The sequence below is a fragment of the Rhinopithecus roxellana genome, chromosome 13 (genome assembly GCF_007565055.1).
Source record: "Rhinopithecus roxellana isolate Shanxi Qingling chromosome 13, ASM756505v1, whole genome shotgun sequence".
Lineage (NCBI taxonomy): Eukaryota > Metazoa > Chordata > Mammalia > Primates > Cercopithecidae > Rhinopithecus > Rhinopithecus roxellana.
Window position 1 is genome coordinate 108,603,862 of NC_044561.1, and position 21,764 is coordinate 108,625,625.

The 21,764-nt window shown below is 45.2% G+C and overlaps 1 protein-coding gene across 3 annotated transcripts; it reads left to right on the forward strand.

Moving 5' to 3' along the window:
* On the forward strand, positions 1-20,808 carry AAR2 (AAR2 splicing factor). Of its 3 annotated transcripts, none has more exons than XM_010386573.2 (4): positions 1-51; positions 3,336-4,145; positions 8,184-8,413; positions 19,456-20,808. In XM_010386573.2, exons 2-4 carry the CDS (start codon positions 3,389-3,391, stop codon positions 19,621-19,623), a joined length of 1,155 nt encoding a protein of 384 aa, XP_010384875.1. In that variant the 5' UTR covers positions 1-51; positions 3,336-3,388; the 3' UTR covers positions 19,624-20,808. The 3 variants fall into 3 exon arrangements, with proteins under 3 accessions (XP_010384875.1, XP_030770727.1, XP_030770726.1); XM_030914867.1 differs by lacking the exon at positions 19,456-20,808 and adding an exon at positions 15,704-18,056 and having other exon boundaries at positions 19-51; XM_030914866.1 differs by lacking the exon at positions 1-51 and adding an exon at positions 453-604 and having other exon boundaries at positions 19,456-19,803.
* Positions 20,809-21,764: the final 956 nt, after the last annotated feature.

A 21,764-nucleotide genomic window follows, 5' to 3' on the forward strand; every position in this document is an offset into this window, starting at 1 on the left:
GCGAGAGAACTTCCGGTGCGTTTCCGCGGTACCGGAACGTGGGACGAGGCGGTGAGTGTGGCCTCCTGGCCTTTTTTTCCTTTTCTGATTCCTTGTGTATGTGTGGCCGGGCCGCCCCTCTTCTCGGCTCAGAGTCACGGAGTGCCTTGAACTAGGCCCACCTCGCTGGGGCGGCTGGTTCTCTGCTTGTGGGACGCTAGTGTCTCTGGAGGCCCTTCCTGAGAAGCCGTCACCAGGGCTTCCCGGGGAACACGGAGTTACTTCGCGTTTTTCTTAACTTTAGAGCCTGGGGGCCGGAGACCCTGATTGCACTCGACCTGGCTCTGCCCTACTCTCTGTGTGACTTCCACCAAGGTCTTTCCCCGAATTGAGCTTTTGTTTCTCGTTTATAAAATGGATATCATACTTGTATTAAATAAATATTTACTAAGCGTCGAATCTGTGCTAGGGATACAGCAGGACTCAAGTCTTGTGGCGATGACAGCCCTCAATCAAACATCCAAAACTGCAGTTGTGATCACTGAAACGGAATGGTACAAGGCACCCCAGGGTGTGTCACCGGAGACCTGAGCTAGCCCCAGGTCAAGGAACCTTTACTGAGGAGGTGAATATTGAGCTGAGATTTGACAGAGTGGGGAGGGAAGAGTTTCCTATCTGAAGAGAGCCTCCAATTTCAGGGTCTGAAAGAGGCCATTGTGGCTGGAACAGAGAGCTTGTGGGGGACCATGATGTGAAACAAGCTAAAGGGGTTGCCAGGGGTCAGACCGTGCAGGCTTTGTAGGTAATAGGAAGAATTTTGGTTTTTCAAGAACCTGGTGGGAAACCACTCAGAAACTGACATGGGTGGTGATGTGATTAGATTGGTATTTTGAAAAGGTTACTGTCTTGAATGGAGAATGGATTGAGGAGCAAGCACTCTGAGTGAGAGACGATGGTAGCTTGGATTAGGGAGGTGGTGGAGAGAAGTGGATGGATGTGATTTTAGGTGTTCCAGGACTGTGAGGAACTCACAGAGCTGTCAGTGACAGGGATTGGTAGACGGCAGAGTTCTATGCATATTTACTAAACCTTTTTCTAGCATCTCCTCTGTGCCAGGCCCTGTGCCAGCTGCTGGAGATACAGTGAATAGAATTACAGACTGGTGAATTTAGAATGAAAGAAATGTCATTATCAAGGAGGAGCACACGATGTCACAAGGGAAAGTGGCTAATTGATGAGCAGTTATTCTAAATGGATTATCTGTTCATTCAGCAAACATGAAATACTTTCTGAATTCGGGATTACAAATAGGAAGATGATACAAATTGTTATTATTATTGTTATTATTAATTATTATTATTTTGAGATGGAATCTCGCTCTGTCCCCCAGGCTGGAGTGCAGTGGTGTGATCTTGGCTCACTGCAGCCTCCGCTTCCCAGGTTCAAGCGATTATTCTGTCTCAGCCTCTCAAGTAGCTGGGACTACAGGCACACACCACCATGCGCAGCTAATTTTTTTGTATTTTCAGTAGAGACAGGGTTTCACCATATTGGCCAGGCTGGTCTCAAACTCCTGACCTCGTTATCTGTCCACCTCGGCCTCCCAATGTGCTGGGATTGCAGGCGTGAGCCACCGTGCCCAGCCCGTTGATATGAATTATTTAGAGCAGTGTCTTTCAAACCTTTATGACTGTGACCTACAGTAACAAATACATTTTATGACACAACCAAGTGTACACACAAAGCTCCAGAAAACAGTACTTAGCTTTACTACTCTTGATGTATTGTGATATTTCAAAACTTCTGTTATTTTCATTTAAAAAATAATGCTGGTTGAGACCTTTATATTGATTTCCTAATCCACAAATGGGTTGTGACTTGCAGTTTGATGAAACACTTGCGGTGGTTCTGAGGTAACGATGATAAAATGTGCTCTTATTTTTGGAAAAGGATTGGTCTTCCTTTCTGCACTGTTTTATTTTGTTTTGTTTCAAGTAAAAGAGTAAACAGGGCTGGGCATGGTGGCTCACACCTGTAATCTCAGCACTTTGGGAGGCCGAGGCGGGCGGATCACTTGAGGTCAGGAGTTCCCGATAAGCCTGGGCAACATGGTGAAACCCTCTCTCTACTAAAAGTACAAAACTTAGCCAGGCATGGTGGCACATAACTGTAGTCTCAGCTACTTGGGAGGCTGAGGCACAGGAATCGCTTGAACCCGGGAGATGGAGGATATAGTGAGGCAAGATCACGCCACTGCACTCCAACAGGGGTGACCGAGACCCTGTCTCAAAAAAAAAAAAAAAAAGTAAACAGAATTAAACAGGTGGCTGGTTTTTCTGTGTGTGAAATTTTGCCATCTTGGCTAGATTGGAATTGCCTAGAGGGTAGTGACTGTCTTAATCTGTGATGTTTCTTTGGGGGCCTGGCAAAGATCCTGGCACAATGCAGGCACTCAGTGAGTATTTGTTAAATTAATCAAGTAGGTATCTTTGGACTAGAAGGTTAGATAATGGTTTGTTTACATTTGTTTGTGTTGGTACCATGCTTGCCGATATCCCAGAGGCAATGTCTGGAATATTCAGAAGTAGGTAAAATAAGTGTACTAAGCTCTTTCTCTTCTGGCCTGCTTTCTCTTCCTAGGCCAGCTTTACCACCTGAATTCATTCTGGATGAATGGTCCAGAGCCACCACTGATTGTGGGCTCTTTGGGAAGTTGTTTCACTCTCTGGAGTTTAGGTTTTTTATGAGTGAAAGAAGAGGGGAGATTTGTGGTTGAAAAACTCTCTAGAGCTCAAATAAATTTTAGATGCTGAGCCTTCACTTTCTACCATCTGTCCGTTTCTGGGCCTTCCCTGAGGCTTGTGGGAAACTGGATATGTACTTGATTTAATCTTTCCAAATCTTTTGGGATAGTTTTTAGGCAGAATTGTAGTTTTAAATGATTTAGGCATAGTTATAGTTTAGAGTGAGCCATCCAAGCATTTTCCACCCTCGCCCTCTCTTGTGAGAAAGAGATCTGAGATGATATTAAGAGTGGATGGTGGACAGAACACTGGCCTGCAGGCAGGGTACCCAGATTCTAATTTGGGTCCTGGTATGACCATGAGCATGTCACTTTTCTTTCACTGGTATCTTGTAGCTGTGAAGTGAGTGTCCTCGCATGTTAAACCAAAACACAAAAATCCTTTCTTTTTAATCCTCATTTTTCTCATCTGTAAACTCAATGCAGGGTTGTCATGAGGATTAAGGGAAATAATTATGTTAGGAGTCTAATTCAATATCTGGCATACAGAATGCTTAGCAAATGAAGCATCTTTCTCCACATTCTGATTAACTCTGATTTCTTTCTTTCTTAGCTGTTCTGGAAGACAAAGAAAAAGGGTTCTTTTGGTCACCTACCACTGGCCCCATGGCTGCCTTGCAGATGGATCCTGAGCTAGCCAAGCGCCTCTTCTTTGAAGGGGCCACTGTTGTCATCCTGAACATGCCCAAGGGAACAGAGTTTGGGATTGACTGTAACTCCTGGGAGGTGGGGCCCAAGTTCCGGGGCGTGAAGATGATCCCTCCAGGCATCCACTTCCTCCACTACAGTTCTGTGGACAAGGCTAATCCGAAGGAAGTAGGCCCTCGTATGGGTTTCTTCCTTAGCCTGCACCAGCGGGGGCTGACAGTGCTGCGCTGGAGCACACTCAGGGAAGAGGTAGACCTGTCCCCAGCCCCAGAGTCTGAGGTGGAAGCCATGAGGGCCAACCTCCAGGAGCTGGACCAGTTCCTAGGGCCTTACCCATATGCCACCCTGAAGAAGTGGATCTCACTCACCAACTTCATCAGCGAAGCCGCAGTGGAGAAGCTGCAGCCTGAGAACCGGCAGATCTGTGCCTTCTCCGATGTGCTACCTGTGCTCTCCATGAAGCACACCAAGGACCGCGTGGGGCAGAATCTACCGCGCTGTGGCACTGAGTGCAAGAGCTACCAAGAGGGCCTGGCCCGACTACCAGAGATGAAGCCCAGAGCCGGGACAGAGATCCGCTTCTCAGAGCTACCCACGCAGATGTTCCCAGCGGGTGCCACGCCAGCAGAAATAACCAAGCACAGCATGGACCTGAGCTATGCCCTGGAGACTGTGCTCAACAAGCAGTTCCCCAGCAGCCCCCAGGATGTGCTTGGTGAGAAGGAACAAGGCTCTTTGGGAGTGGGCCAAGGGGAGGATATTAGCAGAGGTGTTTTAGAATAGGGAGTACATCTTGTGTTAGTCCAGCAGAAACTAAACCTGGCTAGGAGGCTGAAGATACAGGTGTATCTTTACCCTTAACCCTGGAGATTGTGATTCGAGAGATCTGGAGTGGGGCTCCAGCAGTTTCTGTCTGTCTGTCTTTCTGTCTAATAAACAAGCATCCTAGGTGAACCTAGTACAGATAATCTTCTGTTTGGGAACCACTGATAGAGCCCAGTCCTACAGAAGGAAAAGCTTTGGCCCACTGAGTGGCTGAACTGAGACCAGAACCCAGGACTCTTGGTTTCTGGGCCAGACTTTTGCTCACTGTAGCCTCTCACCTGCCTCCTCAGTTTGTTCCTGACCCTCAAGATGTTGGTCTCTCAACTGGCTTAGAACAGGACAGTGATTTTTTTTTTAATCATTACCGTTTTTATTGTTGCCTCACCTTTTATTACAAAAATGATAGATATTAATCATAGAAGAAAAACACAATTTACTTCAAATCTTCACTACTTAGAAATAACCATTTATACATTTTTGTATATTTATATTCCTTTTTTTTCTGTGTATTTCTGTGTATTTCATTTCAGTGTCTTCTCTGTTTATTTCTATGTACCTCCTCTCAGTCTTTTAAAAATTCAGTATATGGGCCGGGCGTGGTGGCTCAAGCCTGTAATCCCAGCACTTTGGGAGGCCGAGACGGGCGGATCACGAGGTCAGGAGATCGAGACCATACTGGCTAACATGGTGAAACCCCATCTCTACTAAAAAAAATACAAAAAGCCAGCTGGGCGAGGTGGCGGGCGCCTGTAGTCCCGGCTACTCGGGAGGCTGAGGCAGGAGAATGGCGTGAACCCGGGAGGCGGAGCTTGCAGTGAGCTGAGATCATGCCATTGCACTCCAGCCTGGGCGACAGAGCAACACTCTGTCTCAAAAAAAAAAAAAAAACTAAAATTCAGTATATGCATCTATGTATATATGAGTTTTTATAAAAACAAGATTGAAGTATATTATTACTTTGTAATCTGCCTTAATATAAACGTTTTTTCATGTCACTAACAGTCACTTTTTTAGTGGCTGTTTCATGTTCCATAGTTATTGGACCAGTTCTCTGTTATGGACCATTGAGATGTTCCCTATTTTCCCTGTTATAAATATCATCAAGTGGCCGGGTGTGGTGACTCACACCTGTAATCCCAGCACTTTGGGAGTCTGAGGCTGAGGGGCATCACCTGAGGTTAGGAGTTCAAGACCAGCCTGGCCAACATGGTGAAACCCCTACTAAAAATACATAATTAACTGCATGGTGTGCACCTGTAGTCCCAGCTACTCTGGAGGCTGAGGCAGGAGACTCACTTGAACCCAGGAGGCGGAGGTTGCAGTGAGCCAAGACCTCGCCATTGCACTCCAGCCTGGGCAACAAGAGCTGTCTCAAAAATATATATACATATATCATCTAGTGAACATTCTCGCGTGCACTTATGCATACATTTAGGGATAGAATTGCTGGGTCAGACTGCATGTTGCCAGGAGAAGGTTTTGCATCCTTGCTGGCTGGTAGGAAGCTATTGCCCATCACCTTTGACAGCATTGGGCATGGCAGTTTAACAAAGGCCTCTTCCAATTGGATAGTTGAAAAATGGCACCTTATTTATATTTCTTAAATACTAGTGACAGCAAATATGTGTCACATTTTGAACAGCTAATATATATTTACAAATTTTCCAGGTAATTTGCATATTTTCTTGTTGGAAGTTGAGCGAGAAATCTGAATGTAGAACTTTGTTGTTGTTTTTTTTTGAGACAGGGTTTCGCTCTGTCTCCCAGGCTGGAGTACAGTCACGCAATCATGTCTTACTGCCACCTCAACCTCTTGGGCCCAAGCCATCCTCCTGCCTTGGCTTCCCAAAGTGCTGGGATTACTGTGCCTAGACAGGACTTTTTATATCATTGGGTCAGTTGATGATATAACGTGTATTTTAACAGGTACATCTTAATGCATTGGTATTTTCATGTAATAAGTAACTTTTGAAAGTCTGGCTTAAAAATGAATAGAAATCCTGTCTTTCTACCTCTTAAACATTTCAATTCTTCAAAATATATCTTGTGAAAAGGTCTGTTACAGGAATAACTTTGTTGGACTTTTTTTTTTTTTTGAGACAGGGCCTTACTTGGTGACATGGGCTGGAGTGCAGTGGCATGATCACAGCTCACTGCATCTTCAACCTCTTGGGCTCAAGTGATCCTCCCACCTCAGCCTCCTAAGTAGCTGGGACCACAGGTGTGTGCCACCACGGCCAGCTAATTATTTTTGGTCGAGATAGGGTCTCCCTGTGTTGCCCAAGCTTGTCTCAAACTCCTGAACTCAAGTAATCCTTCTCCATTGACCTCTCAAAGGGCTAGGACTATCCCTGCCACCACACCTGTCCAGGGATAATTTTGAATCTACATCACAGCTCTTTGAAATTATTTTTGATGTAATAATTAAATTTTAGACAAGGTCAGAAATGCACAAATTTAAATAAATGTCCTAAATGCAAAGAATAGGTTAATATTTAGTTTCACAAACCAAGTAAAGCCAGCTGAAGAAGCAAATCATTAACGTATATTACACAAAGAAAATGTGACTGTATTTGAAGATACTGGTCAGAGATCCAAAATATCTCAACCAGGTAGCTATTCACATAAATCAAACTTAGTTCCATATGCTTAGGACAGGGAGCTAGTTTTTCCAGGTCTCTGGAAGTGGCAGAGATCAAACACTGTGCATTTAAAGAGGTATTTGGTGTTGAGTGCATCTCTTCTTTTTATGGCCCACATGTACATATACCTCATTAAATTTCCAGCCACCTTTGAAGTAGAGAGAATGCCTGTGATGAGTGGCAGTAATTCTGCGGTAGCCCGAGACCCAGTTACTTGCCCAGGGACAGTGGTGTCTGGATCATCAGGTCTCTTTGTTTGAGATGGGCATCTGGTAGAAATTGGAAACATAATATTTTTTGAGTGCTACTTTGTGCCAGGTGTTATTCTAAATGCTTTACGTGTACTGTATCCATTCATTTAATCTTTGCTGCAACCCTCAAATAAGGAAATCCAGGTCTTAATAGATTGAGTAACTTGCCCAAGGTCACACAGATGCTAAGTGGCAGAGCTAAGATTTGAATCTAGGCAGTTTGGCTCCAGAGCCCATGCTCTTAGCCACCAAGTTGCTCATAGAGATTAAATCACAGAGCCCTGTGATTAAGCAAACAAAAAAGAATCTGGCTGGCATGCTGACCTTGGAATAAGTACTCAGGAATTTTTCTTTGGTGGGAGGTTTTAGAACTGTTCCCACCCAATAGAGAATCTGTTTTATCTTTCCATTGCCCACATTGTGAAGCACTGATGTGCGACCTTGGGCAAGCCCTTGACCTTATCTATAAAATGAGGCAAATACCACCTTCCTGATTGCCTGTGGAGTTGGGCTGAGGGTTACATGGTGTAGTGCAGTATTTCTGTGACCCTGGAGCAGACCATCCACATCAGAATCACCTGGGGAACTTGTTAGAGCTACAGATACGAAGGCCCCATCATCTCTCCTCAACCAGAACCTCTGAGGGGGAAGCTTGGGTAGCTTTGCTTTTAACAGACTCTCAGTGATTCTGATGGGCAGCCAGGTTTGAGATCCACTTGGCATAATATCCATGAACACATTTTGTAAACTTAAAATGCCAGGCAAATACTGGGAATACCTCTTCTCTTACAGTCTGACTTTACAGAAATCCAAAGCCACAGGTTGGTTTCCCATGGCTTGAATTCATAGCAGTTCAGCAAACATTTGTTGAGTACCTGTTAGGTGCAAAATCCTATGCCAGGCTCTGCAGGAGTGACAAGGATAAAAGGTAATCTGTTGCTGAGGTCCAGTCGAATTGATAGCCTTGTGAACAGTGATGGAGAGTGTCAGCTGGTTCTCCTCTCCCTCAGAATCACTTCTCTCTGCACCTTTCAGGTGAACTCCAGTTTGCTTTTGTGTGCTTCCTGCTGGGGAATGTGTACGAGGCATTTGAGCATTGGAAGCAGCTCCTGAACCTCCTGTGCCGGTCAGAAGCAGCCATGGTGAAGCACCACACTCTCTACATCAACCTCATCTCCACCCTGTACCACCAGCTTGGTGAGATCCCTGCTGACTTCTTCGTAGACATTGTCTCCCAAGACAACTTCCTCACCAGCACCTTACAGGTGAGCAGTCTTTCTGACTGAGCTGATGCACATGTGGGCCAGAATTGAGGCAACAGTATGTGTTTTGTTTCTTGCTATTCTTCCATGACCCAAAAATGTTTAAATTTCAGTTTCCTAGTCTTGGGATATTTCCTGGTTTTCTCTCTCTTACTCAATTGTAAGTGTCTCTATGCCAGAAATTTTCTCTCTGTACCACCCTCTCCCTATACCTCATCCCCAGAGTGCCTAACAGTGGGATACTTGGATTTGAATTCCTTCCACTCCTTTGGTTTACTCAGCATAAAACAGCTTTTCTTTCTCCCTGTAGCCATGAATTGCTACAACCCAGTAAAGCAAAGTTTTGAAGTTTTTTATTCCCAGTGAAACATCTGCAGCTCCTTAGATCTCATTTAAGCATTAAAATAACTTTGATTTCCTGTTCAAACAAAATTGTGCCAGTTTCTGCAGAGATTCTATGACCGAAAAAGTGAAATTTGCTTTCAACTTGGCAATTAAATTTTCATTATGAGTGGTAATTAGGAAAGAAGCTTCAAACAACTTACAATCTTCATCCTATGCTATTTCCTCCCTTTGCAAACAGATTAGTTTCCTTTCTGTACTTGGGACAGCCTCTGTCACTCACATTGTGTAACTTTCTCAAGAATAGAAGAGGCAGAAGCTGCCAACTATCAGTTTCCATACTTTCCCTCCCATGAGCTTCTTTCTTCTTCCTGTGTGTAGTACCCCCATGAGGCCTGCTCCATATAAGGCAGCTTTTCACCAACCTTCCAGTCCCACTCAGGGTAACAGAAGGGACGAATATTCATTAAATGTTGGGGCTGGGTGGGGTGGTTCATGATTGTAATCCCAACACTTTGGGAGATGAAGGCAGGAGGATCACTTGAGCCCAGGAATTAAAGACCAGCTTGGGCAATATAGTGAGACCCCGTCTCTACAAAAATTTAAAAAATTGGCTAAGTATGGTCATGCACATCTGTAGTCCTAGCTACTTGGGAGGCTGAGACAGGAGGATCACTTAGCCCAGGAGTTTGAGGCTATAGTGAGCAATGATCGTGATCGTGCCACTGCACTCCAGCCTGGGCAACAGAGTGAGACCCTGTTCACTCATTGAATCCCTCTGGAACCCTGTAAGATGGGGATATTATTCCCATTTTACAAATGAGAACACTGAGAACAGTTAAATCATTTACTTGAAGTCATACAGCTGGCAGATGGAGGTCAGGATTTGTACCCAGGCCTGAGTCTTGGTTTCCTGCCTGTGCTTATGCCCTTGTGTAGTGAATACAGTGAATCCCCCAGAAAGGATTCTTGATTGACATCAGTGAAGACTTCATCAAGGTCCTGTTTCTCAGAAGTACAGAACGCTTTTCTAAAGCCAACCTACTGTTGGACGAGTCCCTGTGAGCAAGCATCTGACTTAAAGCTGGCAGTTGAAGGACATGTGTAAACCATGGCAATGAGTCAGTCAAGCGCATGGTTTGAGCCCGGTCTGTTCCACTCAGAAGAGCTGTAAAACTGTCCTTTTACTGCTTCTTCATGTAACAGAGAAATTAAACCCCTTTGTCCTTCCTCTGTGGGGAAAATTTTCCCCAAAGGTACTGGTTATGGGTTGTGAGGCAGTGTGAGGAGGCATTAGCCTGCTAACTTGCCTCTGGCAGTGGCTGCTTCCCTCCTGATGCATATTGATGCTGTCGCACAAACACGGGAGGGCCATGGTGTCGCTGGCTGTCGGGACCATTGTTAGCACAACCAGCAGCTGAGCTCTATAATTGCCAGGCTTTGTTGCCAGCAATGATTTACAAAACAGAAAGTGCCCAGCTCGATTGCTGGATGCCCAGGTGGGTTGTGCAAAGCTGATGGTTGGAAACATTCAGTCTTTGGACTTTTCACCAAGAAAATTCGACGTCATTATTTGAAAAAATCCAGGGCTTGTCCCACAAAAAAAAAAAAGTCTGAGCATTCTTCATATATAACATTCTACTGAAAAGTGTTGAGGAATATATATATATATATATATATATATATATATATATATATATGAGTTAGCCAGGGTTCCTGCCCTCAAGGGATTTGTTCATTGATTTAGCAGGTAATTGCTGAGCATCTGCTGTATAGAAGACTGTTCTAGAACTGGGAATATAGCTGTGAGCAAAACAGAGTCACTGTCTTGGCTCTTGTATTTTAAGGGAGTTAACTAACTAAGTAACTCCAGATAGCAGTAAGTGTTTTAGAAGGCAGTCCTGCCCTAGTACCATTTCCCTAGCCCTGGCCTTTTGGTCTTACCTAGATTGCATCGGAGTTTACCAGCCTCCATGCTTACCCATTACTCCATCTCTCTCCCACGCTGCCACTTGAGGTGCTGCTCCATAATGCAGCTGTGATCCTGCTTCTCTCTGGCTCCTCATTGCCTAGAAAATTAAAAGCCCAAACATTGTTCGCAAAGGCCATTCTGATCTGGCTTCTTATCCTATTCTCCAGCTTCTCCTCCTTCTCTGTGTTTTCCCCCATCAACTCCAGCGACAGTGGTCTCTTTGCAGGTTCCCAGATAGGCTATGCTGTTTCATGCTTTTTTAAAAAAAATTGTCATAAAAAACATGGCCGTTCCGTGGTGGTTCATGCCTGTAATCTCAGCACTTTGGCAGGCAGAGGCTGGAGGATCACTTGAGGTCAGGAGTTCGAGACCAGCCTGGCCAACATGGTGAAACCCCGTCTCTACTAAAAATACAAAAATTAGCCGGGCATGGTGGCGGGTGCCTCTAGTCCCAACCACTCAGGAGGCTGAGGCAGGAGAATCTCTTGAACTGGGGAAGCAGAGGTTGTGGTAACCGAGATTGTGCCACTACACTCCAGCCTGGGCAAAAAGAGTGAGACTCCATCTCAAAAAAATAAATAATAAAAATGAAATTGTGGTAAAAAACACAATTTAGCATGAGATATGCCCTCTTAACAGATTTTCAGTGTTCAGTACAGTATTGTTAACTATAAGCATCATGCCATCCAGCAGATCTCTAGAACTTCTTCATCCTACATAACTGAAACTTTATACCCATGTTTCATACCTTGCCCGAACCTGATTTCCCTCTCCCTGGTACGTATTTGCTCATTCTACAACATGCCCTCCAGGCATCCCTCCTCTTTCTCTCTCAATCTCTCTCTCTCTCTCTCTCTCTCTCTCTCTCCCTCTCTCTCCCTCCCCTTTCCCTACTCTTAGCCTACTTTGTACTTGTCACTATCATATTGCATGAGATTAATATATTGTCTGCCTGACTCCCACACTGAGTCATGGGCTCCTTTTACACGAGGCCTATTTTTTGTTCATCTGGTTATCTTCTTTTTTTTTTTTTTTTTGAGACATATAGTCTTGGTCTGTCGCCCAGGCTGGAGTACAATTGTGCAATCTTGGCTCACTGTAACCTCTGCCTCCCAGGTTCAAGTGATTCTCTGGCCTCAGCCTCCCAAGTAGCTGGGATTACAGGTGCACACCACCACACCCAGCTATTTTTTGTGTGTGTTTTTAGTAGAGACAAGGTTTTGCCATGTTGGCCAGGCTGGTGTTAAACTCCTGACCTCAGGTGATCCACCCAGCTCATATCTGGTTATCATCAATATGTTGTCAAGGCCTAACATTTATTTCATTTCGTGTTATTGGGTGTTTTTAGGTGGATAGAGTTCATAATTATTTTGGCAATGTAAATATCATAGGTATAAACAGTGGAGTCTGATCAAAGGGCATTAGGAGCACCAAAGAGGGACTGGTTAATTCTGACTGGGGTTGAGATTTGACGGGATAAAGGACTAGGAATGGTTTTTTTTTTTTTTTGAGACGGAGTCTCGCTCTGTCACCCAAGCTGGAGTGCTGTGGCCGGATCTCAGCTCACTGCAAGCTCCGCCTCCCGGGTTCACGCCATTCTCCTGCCTCAGCCTCCCGGGTAGCTGGGACTACAGGCGCCGCCACCTCGCCCGGCTAGTTTTTTGTAGTTTTTAGTAGAGATGGGGTTTCACCGTGTTAGCCAGGATGGTCTCGATCTCCTGACCTCGTGATCCGCCCGTCTCGGCCTCCCAAAGTGCTGGGATTACAGGCTTGAGCCACCGTGCCTGGCCAGGAATGGTTTTATGCAAGGGTGGAAGTGGGGGCATTTGACCATGCACTTGAGGGATGACTGAGATTTCAAAAGGCACAATATGGAGAAGTATATTATAAAACTTTTTTTCTGTTTTAAGTGGAGAGTCACGTTGATGCTATGTTGGCAGTGAGAGTCCAGTTCTCCACACAGAGGCATTCACTCAGGGCATTTGTGACTGAATGAATTGGCCCATAAAAGGCTTCCTCAGCCAGCCGCCTACCCTCCCAGGTAGTCAAGTAAGCGGAACTGGCTTTCTTACTTAGGAGCTTAAATGACTACTACCCATGGAGAGGGATAGGTGTTTGTGTGTGTGAGCACTTAAAAACAGCCACATTAGCATGGATAAAATCAGCCACGTAATGGAATGCTCTTAGCCATTAATTTTTTTTCGACTTTCTCATCTGAGGCCTTTTTGAGTAGAAGCCACTGGTTTTTACAAATCCCTTGGATTTCACTTGAATAAAAGTGATTTGTTTTACAAAAATAGATACAGTTTTTTCTTTTATTTAAAGCAACGTAAGTCATCATAATTCATTTAAAACCAATGAAAGGATAATCTGAATTTAATGATATGTTAGAAAGTGAGTTATGTACAAAATAAGGATTTTTATTGTTGATTGTGTAGTATTTAGGCATATAGTCATCTAACCTGTTTTTAAAAATACTTCTAGTTACAATAGGCCATATATGCTTTCCAACTTCCTTTTTTGCTAGTATTCTAAATATGCTTTCATCTTTAACTTGAGGGAAAACACCAACTCGACAATGAGGTCTGTGGTATTTTTATCACGATGCCCACTATGATAAATGTGCCTGCCTACTCCTACACTCTTGCCATTAGCTATCTCTTTTGCGTACTTCGTCTCACTGAGCCCTCACAACAGTGCTAGAGGCTAGGTCTGTAATCCCATTGTACAGATGAGGAAGCAGGCTCAGGGAGGTCACATAATTTGCTCAAAATCCACAGAGCTAATGGAAGGCAAGGCTGAGCTTTACATTCTACAGCCTGTGGTGGGCTTCCGTATATGATTAGAGCCCCAGATGAAACATCCCAGATTTTTCAAACTGACTTCAGGTGATCTCATTCGCGCTGCTTTTCACCTTCCTGGTCATCATTGTGAAACAATAGTCTTTCTTTTAATACCACTTTCTTCTGCTGCAAGTAGAAACAAAATCTTCTACCTATTGCTAGTTTCATTCTAAGTTGAATAATTATTTGGGAATTGAAAAATTTAGGAAATGTCATCTTTTTGGTCTAGCTAAAAAAATAGGATAAGATAGTGACATAGCTACCTATCTTGATATTTTGAATTTCTCGAGGTGACCTAACTGAACTCAATTTATTTAACTTAGGTTTAAGAGAAGCTTTCACATGTATGACTAAAGTAATTTAGAATTTCATAATACACAGATTAAATGATTAAAGTGTTCATGCTTTATTTTATATTTGAAGAAAAACACCCAGTAGATGTGCTTTTTGTTTTAGATAAATGCGTTTGTTTGCAAAATATTATCCTATTTCAAAAGTATTTTTTAAATATTTAGTATTAATCTGCTGAGATTAAGGTGATTTATGTCTCAGTGATGTTAAAAAGTGTTGATTTGATTTTGTTTTAGTGAATAAAATAACTAGATCACTGTTAAGTTTTCCTGAAGAAGGCATAAAATTAATCTGAAAGTAAAAGAATTGTTATTTCTTGGAAACTAAGTAGTATTTAAACATCTTCATTTCTGAATTGTGAGGAGTTTTTACAAATACCAAGTTTGTAAAAATGTGGTCAAAAATAGATGAGGGGATGCCAGGGGTTAGTGGTGAGGGAAGGGTTTGACTGCTAAGGGGCAGCATGAGGGAGCTGTTTGGAATGATGGGATGGTTCCATGTCCTGATTGGGGAGGTGGTTACACAATTTATATGCACCTTCAAACTCAGAACTGGATATCAAAAGCAAACACTGTGAACATATATCATATGGTGGTTGCATGGGGGTATATATATATTTGTCCAGAAGAACTGAGCATTTAAAATTGATGAATTTACTAACCTGGGCAACACAGTGAGAGAGAACCTGTCTCTATAAAAAATTAAAAAAAAAAAAAAAAAATTCCAGGCGTGGTGGCTCATGCCTTTTTTTTTTTTTTTTTTTTTTTTTTGAGACAGAGTCTCGCTCTGTCGCCCAGGCTGGAGTGCAGTGGCCAGATCTCAGCTCACTGCAAGCTCCACCTCCCGGGTTTACGCCATTCTCCTGCCTCAGCCTCCCGAGTAGCCGGGACTACAGGCGCCTGCCACCTTGCCCGGCTAGTTTTTTGCATTTTTTAGTAGAGACGGGGTTTCACCGGGTTAGCCAGGATGGTCTCAATCTCCTGACCTCGTGATCCGCCCGTCTCGGCCTCCCAAAGTGCTGGGATTACAGGCTTGAGCCACCGCTCCCGGCAGCTCATGCCTTTAATCCCAGCACTTTGGGAAGACAAGGTGCAAGGATCACTTGAGCCCAGGTGTTCCAGACCAGCCTGGACAACATGGCGAAACCCTGTCTCTACAGAAAATACAAAATTAGCTAGGCATGGTGGCATGCATCTATAGTCTCAACTAGTGAGGAGGCCGAGGTGGGTGGATCACTTGAGCACAGAGGTCAAGGCTGCAGTGAGCTGTGATCATATCATTGTGCTCTAGCCTGGGTGACCCTATCTCAAAAAAAAAAAAAAAAATTGTCTAGGTGTTGGTGGCATACCTGTAGTCCTAGCTGCTTGGGATGATGAGCCCAGGAGTTCGAGGCTGCAGAGAGATATGATCACGCCACTGCACTTCAGCCTGGGTGACACAGCAAGACTCCGTCTCAAAAAAAAAAAAACAAAAATAAAAATTAAAAAATAAATAAATAAATAAAATTAAATGAATAAAATTAATTGTGTGTAAGTTATACCACAATAAGGTTGATTTTTTTGTTTATTTTTTTTTAAGTCAATCCAGACTATGCCCTGTGTCCTGGAGGCTGCAGAGGGGACAGTTCCAGAAGCACCTTGGTTCCCCACAAGGCAGTGCTAAAACTGAATATTAGGGATGGATTAAGCCTCTGTCAAGACAAAAGGTCTGGGTAGGGGAAGGATGAAGCAGAGATGCCTCTGCTTTGACAGGACTTTGCTCAGCATTCGTCACTGTGTGTTGCAGCACGCCCAGTGTCTTGCTTCTACGGCGGGAATAGTCAGTTCCTGGGCTGCCTCCCACGCTGTGGTAAAGATCAAGTTGGTGAGTTCTTTAAAAAGGACGAAGCACTTTTTAAATTAGAAACCTTACTTGTTAGACTGAAGGTGTCTGTTTTACCTGCCTCTAGTGGAATTTATTCCCAGGCAGTGTTTGAGAGGTGCTTCAGGAGGATGGGTGATGAGCGTGAGCCCAGCTTGTTCCAGCCTGTCACTGCTGGCCATTGCCAAGTGCAGGGCAGTTCCTGGGTCTCATTAGGTCATTTGGGGAGTACCCTTTGGGCTCTAACTCTATACCTGGCCCTGGGCAATATGCTTTGTGGGACACATCAATAATTAGGATGCAGTCCCCACTTTTAGAGGGTGCAAATCACTGTGATACAAGCACAGTGTGAGGAATGCCATGAGGGAGGCTTGGGCACAGTGCTGGGGAACAGGGGTCCGAGCATTTCATGTCACAAGGAGGTGGCTTGAGAGCCATGGCGTTCAGGGGCCTGGTAAAGAAGCTGCCTCCTCCCTAAGATGAGCCTTTCATTCTCCCCGGCATCACCACATCATTATTGAACAGCTATTTGGTGCTAGGCACTGTACAAAAGTGAACCAAAAATTGAACCTGTGGTTGTCTTCATTCTTCTGTTCACGAAACATCTAATGGGTTCTTTTTGTGTGTCGGGCGCTGTGCTGAGAGTGGAGCACAGTGTGAAAGAGCCGCTGCTGTGAGGTTGCTCCTTGTCTGGTGGGTGAGATCAACAGCAAATGGCCTGTTACCTTACTGAGACTGATCAAGGTAGCCCTGGGGCTGAGGGAGCGCAGAGGAGCACCTGCTCCATCCTTGGTCTGGAAGACATCCTAAAGGAGGTGATGTCTGAGCCGAGCCTGAGTCTTTAGGAGAAATTCGTAGGTGAAGGAGGAGAAAGCAGGAGGTGGAAGGGTGTTAAGAGCAGAGGGAAAAGCGTGTGTGCAGAGAGGCACAGAGGAAGCAGTGGCACATGTTTGGGCGGCTGCTCAGTGGCTGAAGAGCAGGGACTGTGGAAAGTCATCCAATTCCCATGTAAGAAAGGGAAACTGGAAGAGACTTGGTAATTCAGCCCAGCAGGCTCCCCACAACCTCTGGGGATGGCGTCATGGGTGTGCAGGGCCTCCAGAGCTAAAACTGTTTGAGAGAAGGCTTCTGTGCTGTCCATACCAGGCCCCTCCCCAGAGTTCAGCCTTGCTCCAGGCAGGCTCCACTAGCTGCCTACAGACAGGCCGACCCCTGGCTTCCCCATGGCCCTCGCCACCAAGATCACACAGCCCCTCTAATTAGTTATTGATCTGGTATTTTGTTGTGGCTGTGCTTCCCACTCCTACGTATAGTCGATTCCCAAGTTAATGAAGCTGGATTCTGTACCGTCCCCCTTCCCCCGCATCACTTCTCCCTGGGCTCACACTGCTGCTACTCCAACGGAATGGCTCCAGACAAAGACCACTGAAAACGAGCCGCACTCCTGCTAACAGGAAGATGGCACAGAAGCGGGTGGGAGGAATATTGCCTCTGGAATCAGCTGCAGAGTACGCCTGTTGCCTTTGTTGGGTCAGGTCTCCTGGGGCCCAGCATCTTTCCATGGTGGCCTGAAAGCCAACTGTGGCATAAGGGTGATGTGGATCAAAGAGCTTCTTCCACCGTCACACCCCTGTGTCTCTGGGTGGGCCTGTAGGGTAGCAGATGGTAGTCTGGGAAAAAACACTTCTTCCTTTCTGGGTAATTTGTATTCAGTCATTTAACTCCTCTCAGCTTCCATTTCCTTAAAATAGGCATTCTTTTGTATCTTCCCAGGGTGTTGGGAGGATCTAGTTGGATGCTCTGTGAAACTTCTTTGAAAACAGTATAAGAAGGAATCATGGGTTTGCTGTTACTCTTAGGAAGGGACTGGAATCCCAGACAGTCTGGAATGGGGTTTCAGAAGATACACAATGGCCAATGTGCACATGAAAACATACTCAATATCCACTGATCATTAGGGAAATGCAAATCAAAACTACAGTAAGATACTACCTCCCACCTATTAGAATGGCTATGATTTAAACACACAGAAACTAACAGGCGTTGGCCAGGATGTGGAGAAATGAGAACATTTGTGCATTGCTGGTGGGAATATAAAATGGTACGGCCCCTGTGAAAAACAGTGTGGCAGTTCATCACAATTTAAACAGGGAGTTCCCGTCTGATCCAACAGCTCCACTCCTGGGTTTCTGTGCAAAAGAATTGAAAGCAGAGACCCTAAGAGATATGTGTACACCCATGTTCATAGCAGCATTATTCACAATAGCCAGAAGGTAAAAACAACACAAATGGACATTGACAGATGAATAGACAAACAAAATGTGGTATCCGCATACAACAGAATATTATTCAGCCTTCAAAAGAAAGGAAATTCTGACACATGCTGCATCATTAATGAACCTTGAAGGATATTATGCTAAGTGAAATGAGCCAGTTGCAAAAGGACAAATGCTGTATGATTCCACTTAGATGAGGTGCCTACAGATTCATAGAGATGGAAAGTAGAATGTGGGTTGCCAGGGCCTGGTGGGAGGAGGGAAGGGGGATAGGGTAGTCGAATTCATAGAGATGGAAAGTAGGATGTGGGTTGCCAGGGCCTGGAGGGAGGAGGGAGGGGGAGTTGCTGTTCAATGGCTGCAGAGTTTTGGTTGGAGATGATGGGGTCATTCTGGAGATGGATGGTGGCGATGGTTGTACAGCAATGTTAATGTACTTAATGCTACTCAACTGTACACTTAAAATGGCTAACAGTAAATATGTATATTTTGCCACAATTTTAAAAAATATTTAAAAATGGTTGAAATAGTAGATCTTATGTACAGATGCTCCTCAGCTTCCCATGGGGTTATGTCTTAATAAACTGTAAAGTCAGATATACTGTAAGTCAAAAATGCATTGATTACACCTAATGTCCCTAACATTGCATCTCAGCCTCGCCCACCTCAAACGTGCTCAGAACACTAACACTAGCCTACAGTTGTGCAAAACCATTTAACACAAAGCCTATTTTATAATGAAGTGTTGAATATCTCGTGTAATTTCTTTAATACTGTACTGAAAGAAACAATTCAAAGTGTGGTTTCTTCTGAATGTGTATCACTTTGCATCATCATAAAGTCGAAGTGTCGTAAATTGAACCATCGTAAGTCAGGGTCCATCTGTATATTTTACCACAATAAAAAAAAATCAAAGACAGCTTTTAAGGGGGATAGAAACCTCAAACTGGCAGCCTGTGGCCCGTTTAGAAGATTAGAGCAGCAATTCAGTCTTGTTGGCTTGGGGCCTAGGACTTTATGGGGTCCAGGGGCTTATAAGCACCCCCAAGCCTTTCTTAGGACCTTAGTACCGACTGGTGTAGCTACTACCTGTTCCTCTGGGATACTGCCCAGGTGTCCAGTAGAACCCCCAGGGGGTGGGGCCAGGGTAATGGCCCCAGCCTTAACAGTGGGGCATCTCTGCCCAGATAGTAATTTTCCATTCTAGTCCTGCCCTAGCATCTCAGCTGGGTTTGGACCTTCTTTCTTGGTTTGGGGGGAGCACAGCAGGTGTCCTGGGCCTATGCCAGCAGCAGCTGATCTACCCACCCCAGAGAGCCGAACACCATGAGGAAATTTCCACAGCTTTCTCGTGCTCGCCCCCCGTCTTCTCAGGAGTGACTTATCCTCTGTTCTCTGTAGGTTTTCTTTTCCTCTGCCTGCAGCATTGCCGTGGATGCCACCCTGAGGAAGAAAGCTGAAAAGTTCCAAGCTCACCTGACCAAGAAGTTCCGGTGGGACTTTGCTGCAGAACCTGAGGACTGTGCCCCTGTGGTGGTGGAGCTCCCTGAGGGCACCGAGATGGGCTAACTCGGGCAGCACTCTCAGCTGCGAGGGGCCCCTTGCCACAGGGCTGCAGTCCTGGCCTCTCCATTTACTTCTTCCTATCCTGGGACCTGCCAGGGCAGCAATCTCTCCAGATCCCGCAGAGATGGAGCTAGAATTCCCTTTTTCACTGATAAATATGTTTCTTCATTGCCAAAGAGGCTGTACCCATCCTGAAGGCACATTTGTGGGTTCCCCATCAGCTGGGCCTTAGTGCTAACCTGGCTGAATTTCACACAGGCTCTTACAGAAGCTCCTAGGGGAGACCTGCCTACACGGCAACCAGATTCCCTCTGAGTGAGAAGGAATTGACCCAGAAGTCCTAGAAAGAACTGATTGCTTGTTCCATAGGAGCTTAGAAAACAAGAAACCCTGGATTGCCCAGGGGGTCTGAGAGGTCAGTTGGTGACTTTTTTTGCAGTTAAATGGAGGGTGATGGGGAGATGAGCCTGCCTCTTGCTGAATGGGAGCAGAGGACTTGGGCCTGCAGCTTCTTGGAAGCCCTTGATTGGGAAGAGAGTGTCAAGGGAGGCAGCTGGATTCAATCTGGCAGGTGGTCAGCTTCAGCTTTCTCCATTAAAATCCCATTCTCATGTCCAGAGGCCCAGTGGGTCATCTCCCAAGGTGGGGGTAGCCCCTGGCCTCAGGGGCCTTGCTGGTGCTGTTACCTCCCACCTGCTCCATTCCGAGGCCTCACCCAGAAGTGGGACCCTCCCCTTCCTCACCAGAGCCACCGTGACTGTTTCTCATGACCTGGAGCGTCAATAACAACCAGAAAGGTTTCTGCCCAGGGCAGGCTTCTTAAGGCCCTTATGAAGTTTTGTGCCTTCCAAGTGCTGAAGAAGACCTGGTCAGCCTAAATCTTCCCAGTCCTGCTGTGAAGCTGTCAGTCACTGGAATAATAAGCTCCTGGTTCCTTGGCAGTCCTGGGGGCACGCCTTTCGTGCTATGTGGCAGGGTTCCTCTCTAGACAAGTACACAGGCTCTGCCACCCTGACATCAAACTGTTGTACTATGATCACAGTCCCTGTGCCATCCTTTTCCAAGGCTGGGGCTCACACCAGGTTTTTGAATGAGAATCCCTGCTGGTTAAGACTTTTGCTTCCACTTGTTTCCTTGGAGATGTTTTTCCAAGAGCATAATGTACATTAAAGTCTTCGAGTTGAGACAGAATCCCCTTGTGTGTGTGTCTCTTGCAGTTAATCTGCCTGATCTCCAGAGCAGCCAGGCTACTGTCCATAGACACACACCTCCCTCCAGTGTCTGGGAGACCTGCCCAACCTCTGTGGAGTCTGGAAGAGGCAGGCAGCCAGTGTTCCTCCTGTTCCTCTGAGGCCCCTGAGACAGGCACACAAGGAAGAAGGGATGAGGCCCCATGTCTCAATAATAACCCAAGATTCACCTCATATGAATTGGCTCCTCTTTTTCTCCCAAAGCCCACTCATCAGAACTACCTGGGGAGCTTGTGAAAACTATCTTTAAAGGAGTGAAGTCCTGATACATGCTACAACATGGATGAACCTTGAGAACGTGCTAAGTCAAAGACAAGGACCACCTATTACATGATTTCATTCACGTGGCATGTCCACTATAGGCAAATCCACAGAGAGAGAGTCAATTAGTGGTTACCAGAGAATAAGAGACTGGAATGGGAGTGACTGCTGATGAGTCTGGGATTTCTTTTTGATGTGATGAAGATATTCTAGAATCAGATGGTGGTGATGGTTGTACAACCTTATGAATTTACTAAAAACCACTGGAAGTAAGCACTTGAAAATGATTAATCTTATGGTATGTAAATTACATCTCAATAATTTCTGAAAAGGGAGATTCCCAAGTCCCATCCTGCAGAGTTTCTGAGGCAGCGAATCCGGATGGGGCCTGAGTTCTGAGGCACACTCTTGTTTTGTTTTGTTTTGTTTTTTTGAGACGGAGTCTTGCTCTGTCACCCAGGCTGGAGTGCAGTGGTGCGATGTTGGCTCATTGCAAACTCTGCCTCCTGGGTTCACGCCGTTCTCCTGCCTCAGCCTCCCGAGTAGCTGGGATTACAGGCGCCCACCACCACGCCCGACTAATTTTTTGTATTTTTAGTAGAGACGGGGTTTCACCGTGTTAGCCAGGATGGT

Bases quoted from the DNA above. Each gene is read 5' to 3' on its own strand.
- AAR2 (XM_010386573.2), top strand. From the start codon at position 3,389: ATGGCTGCCTTGCAGATGGATCCTGAGCTAGCCAAGCGCCTCTTCTTT. The intron at 4,146-8,183 runs GTGAGAAGGAAC...TGCACCTTTCAG, and splicing joins CAGCCCCCAGGATGTGCTTG to GTGAACTCCAGTTTGCTTTT. The intron at 8,414-19,455 runs GTGAGCAGTCTT...TGTTCTCTGTAG, and splicing joins TCCTCACCAGCACCTTACAG to GTTTTCTTTTCCTCTGCCTG.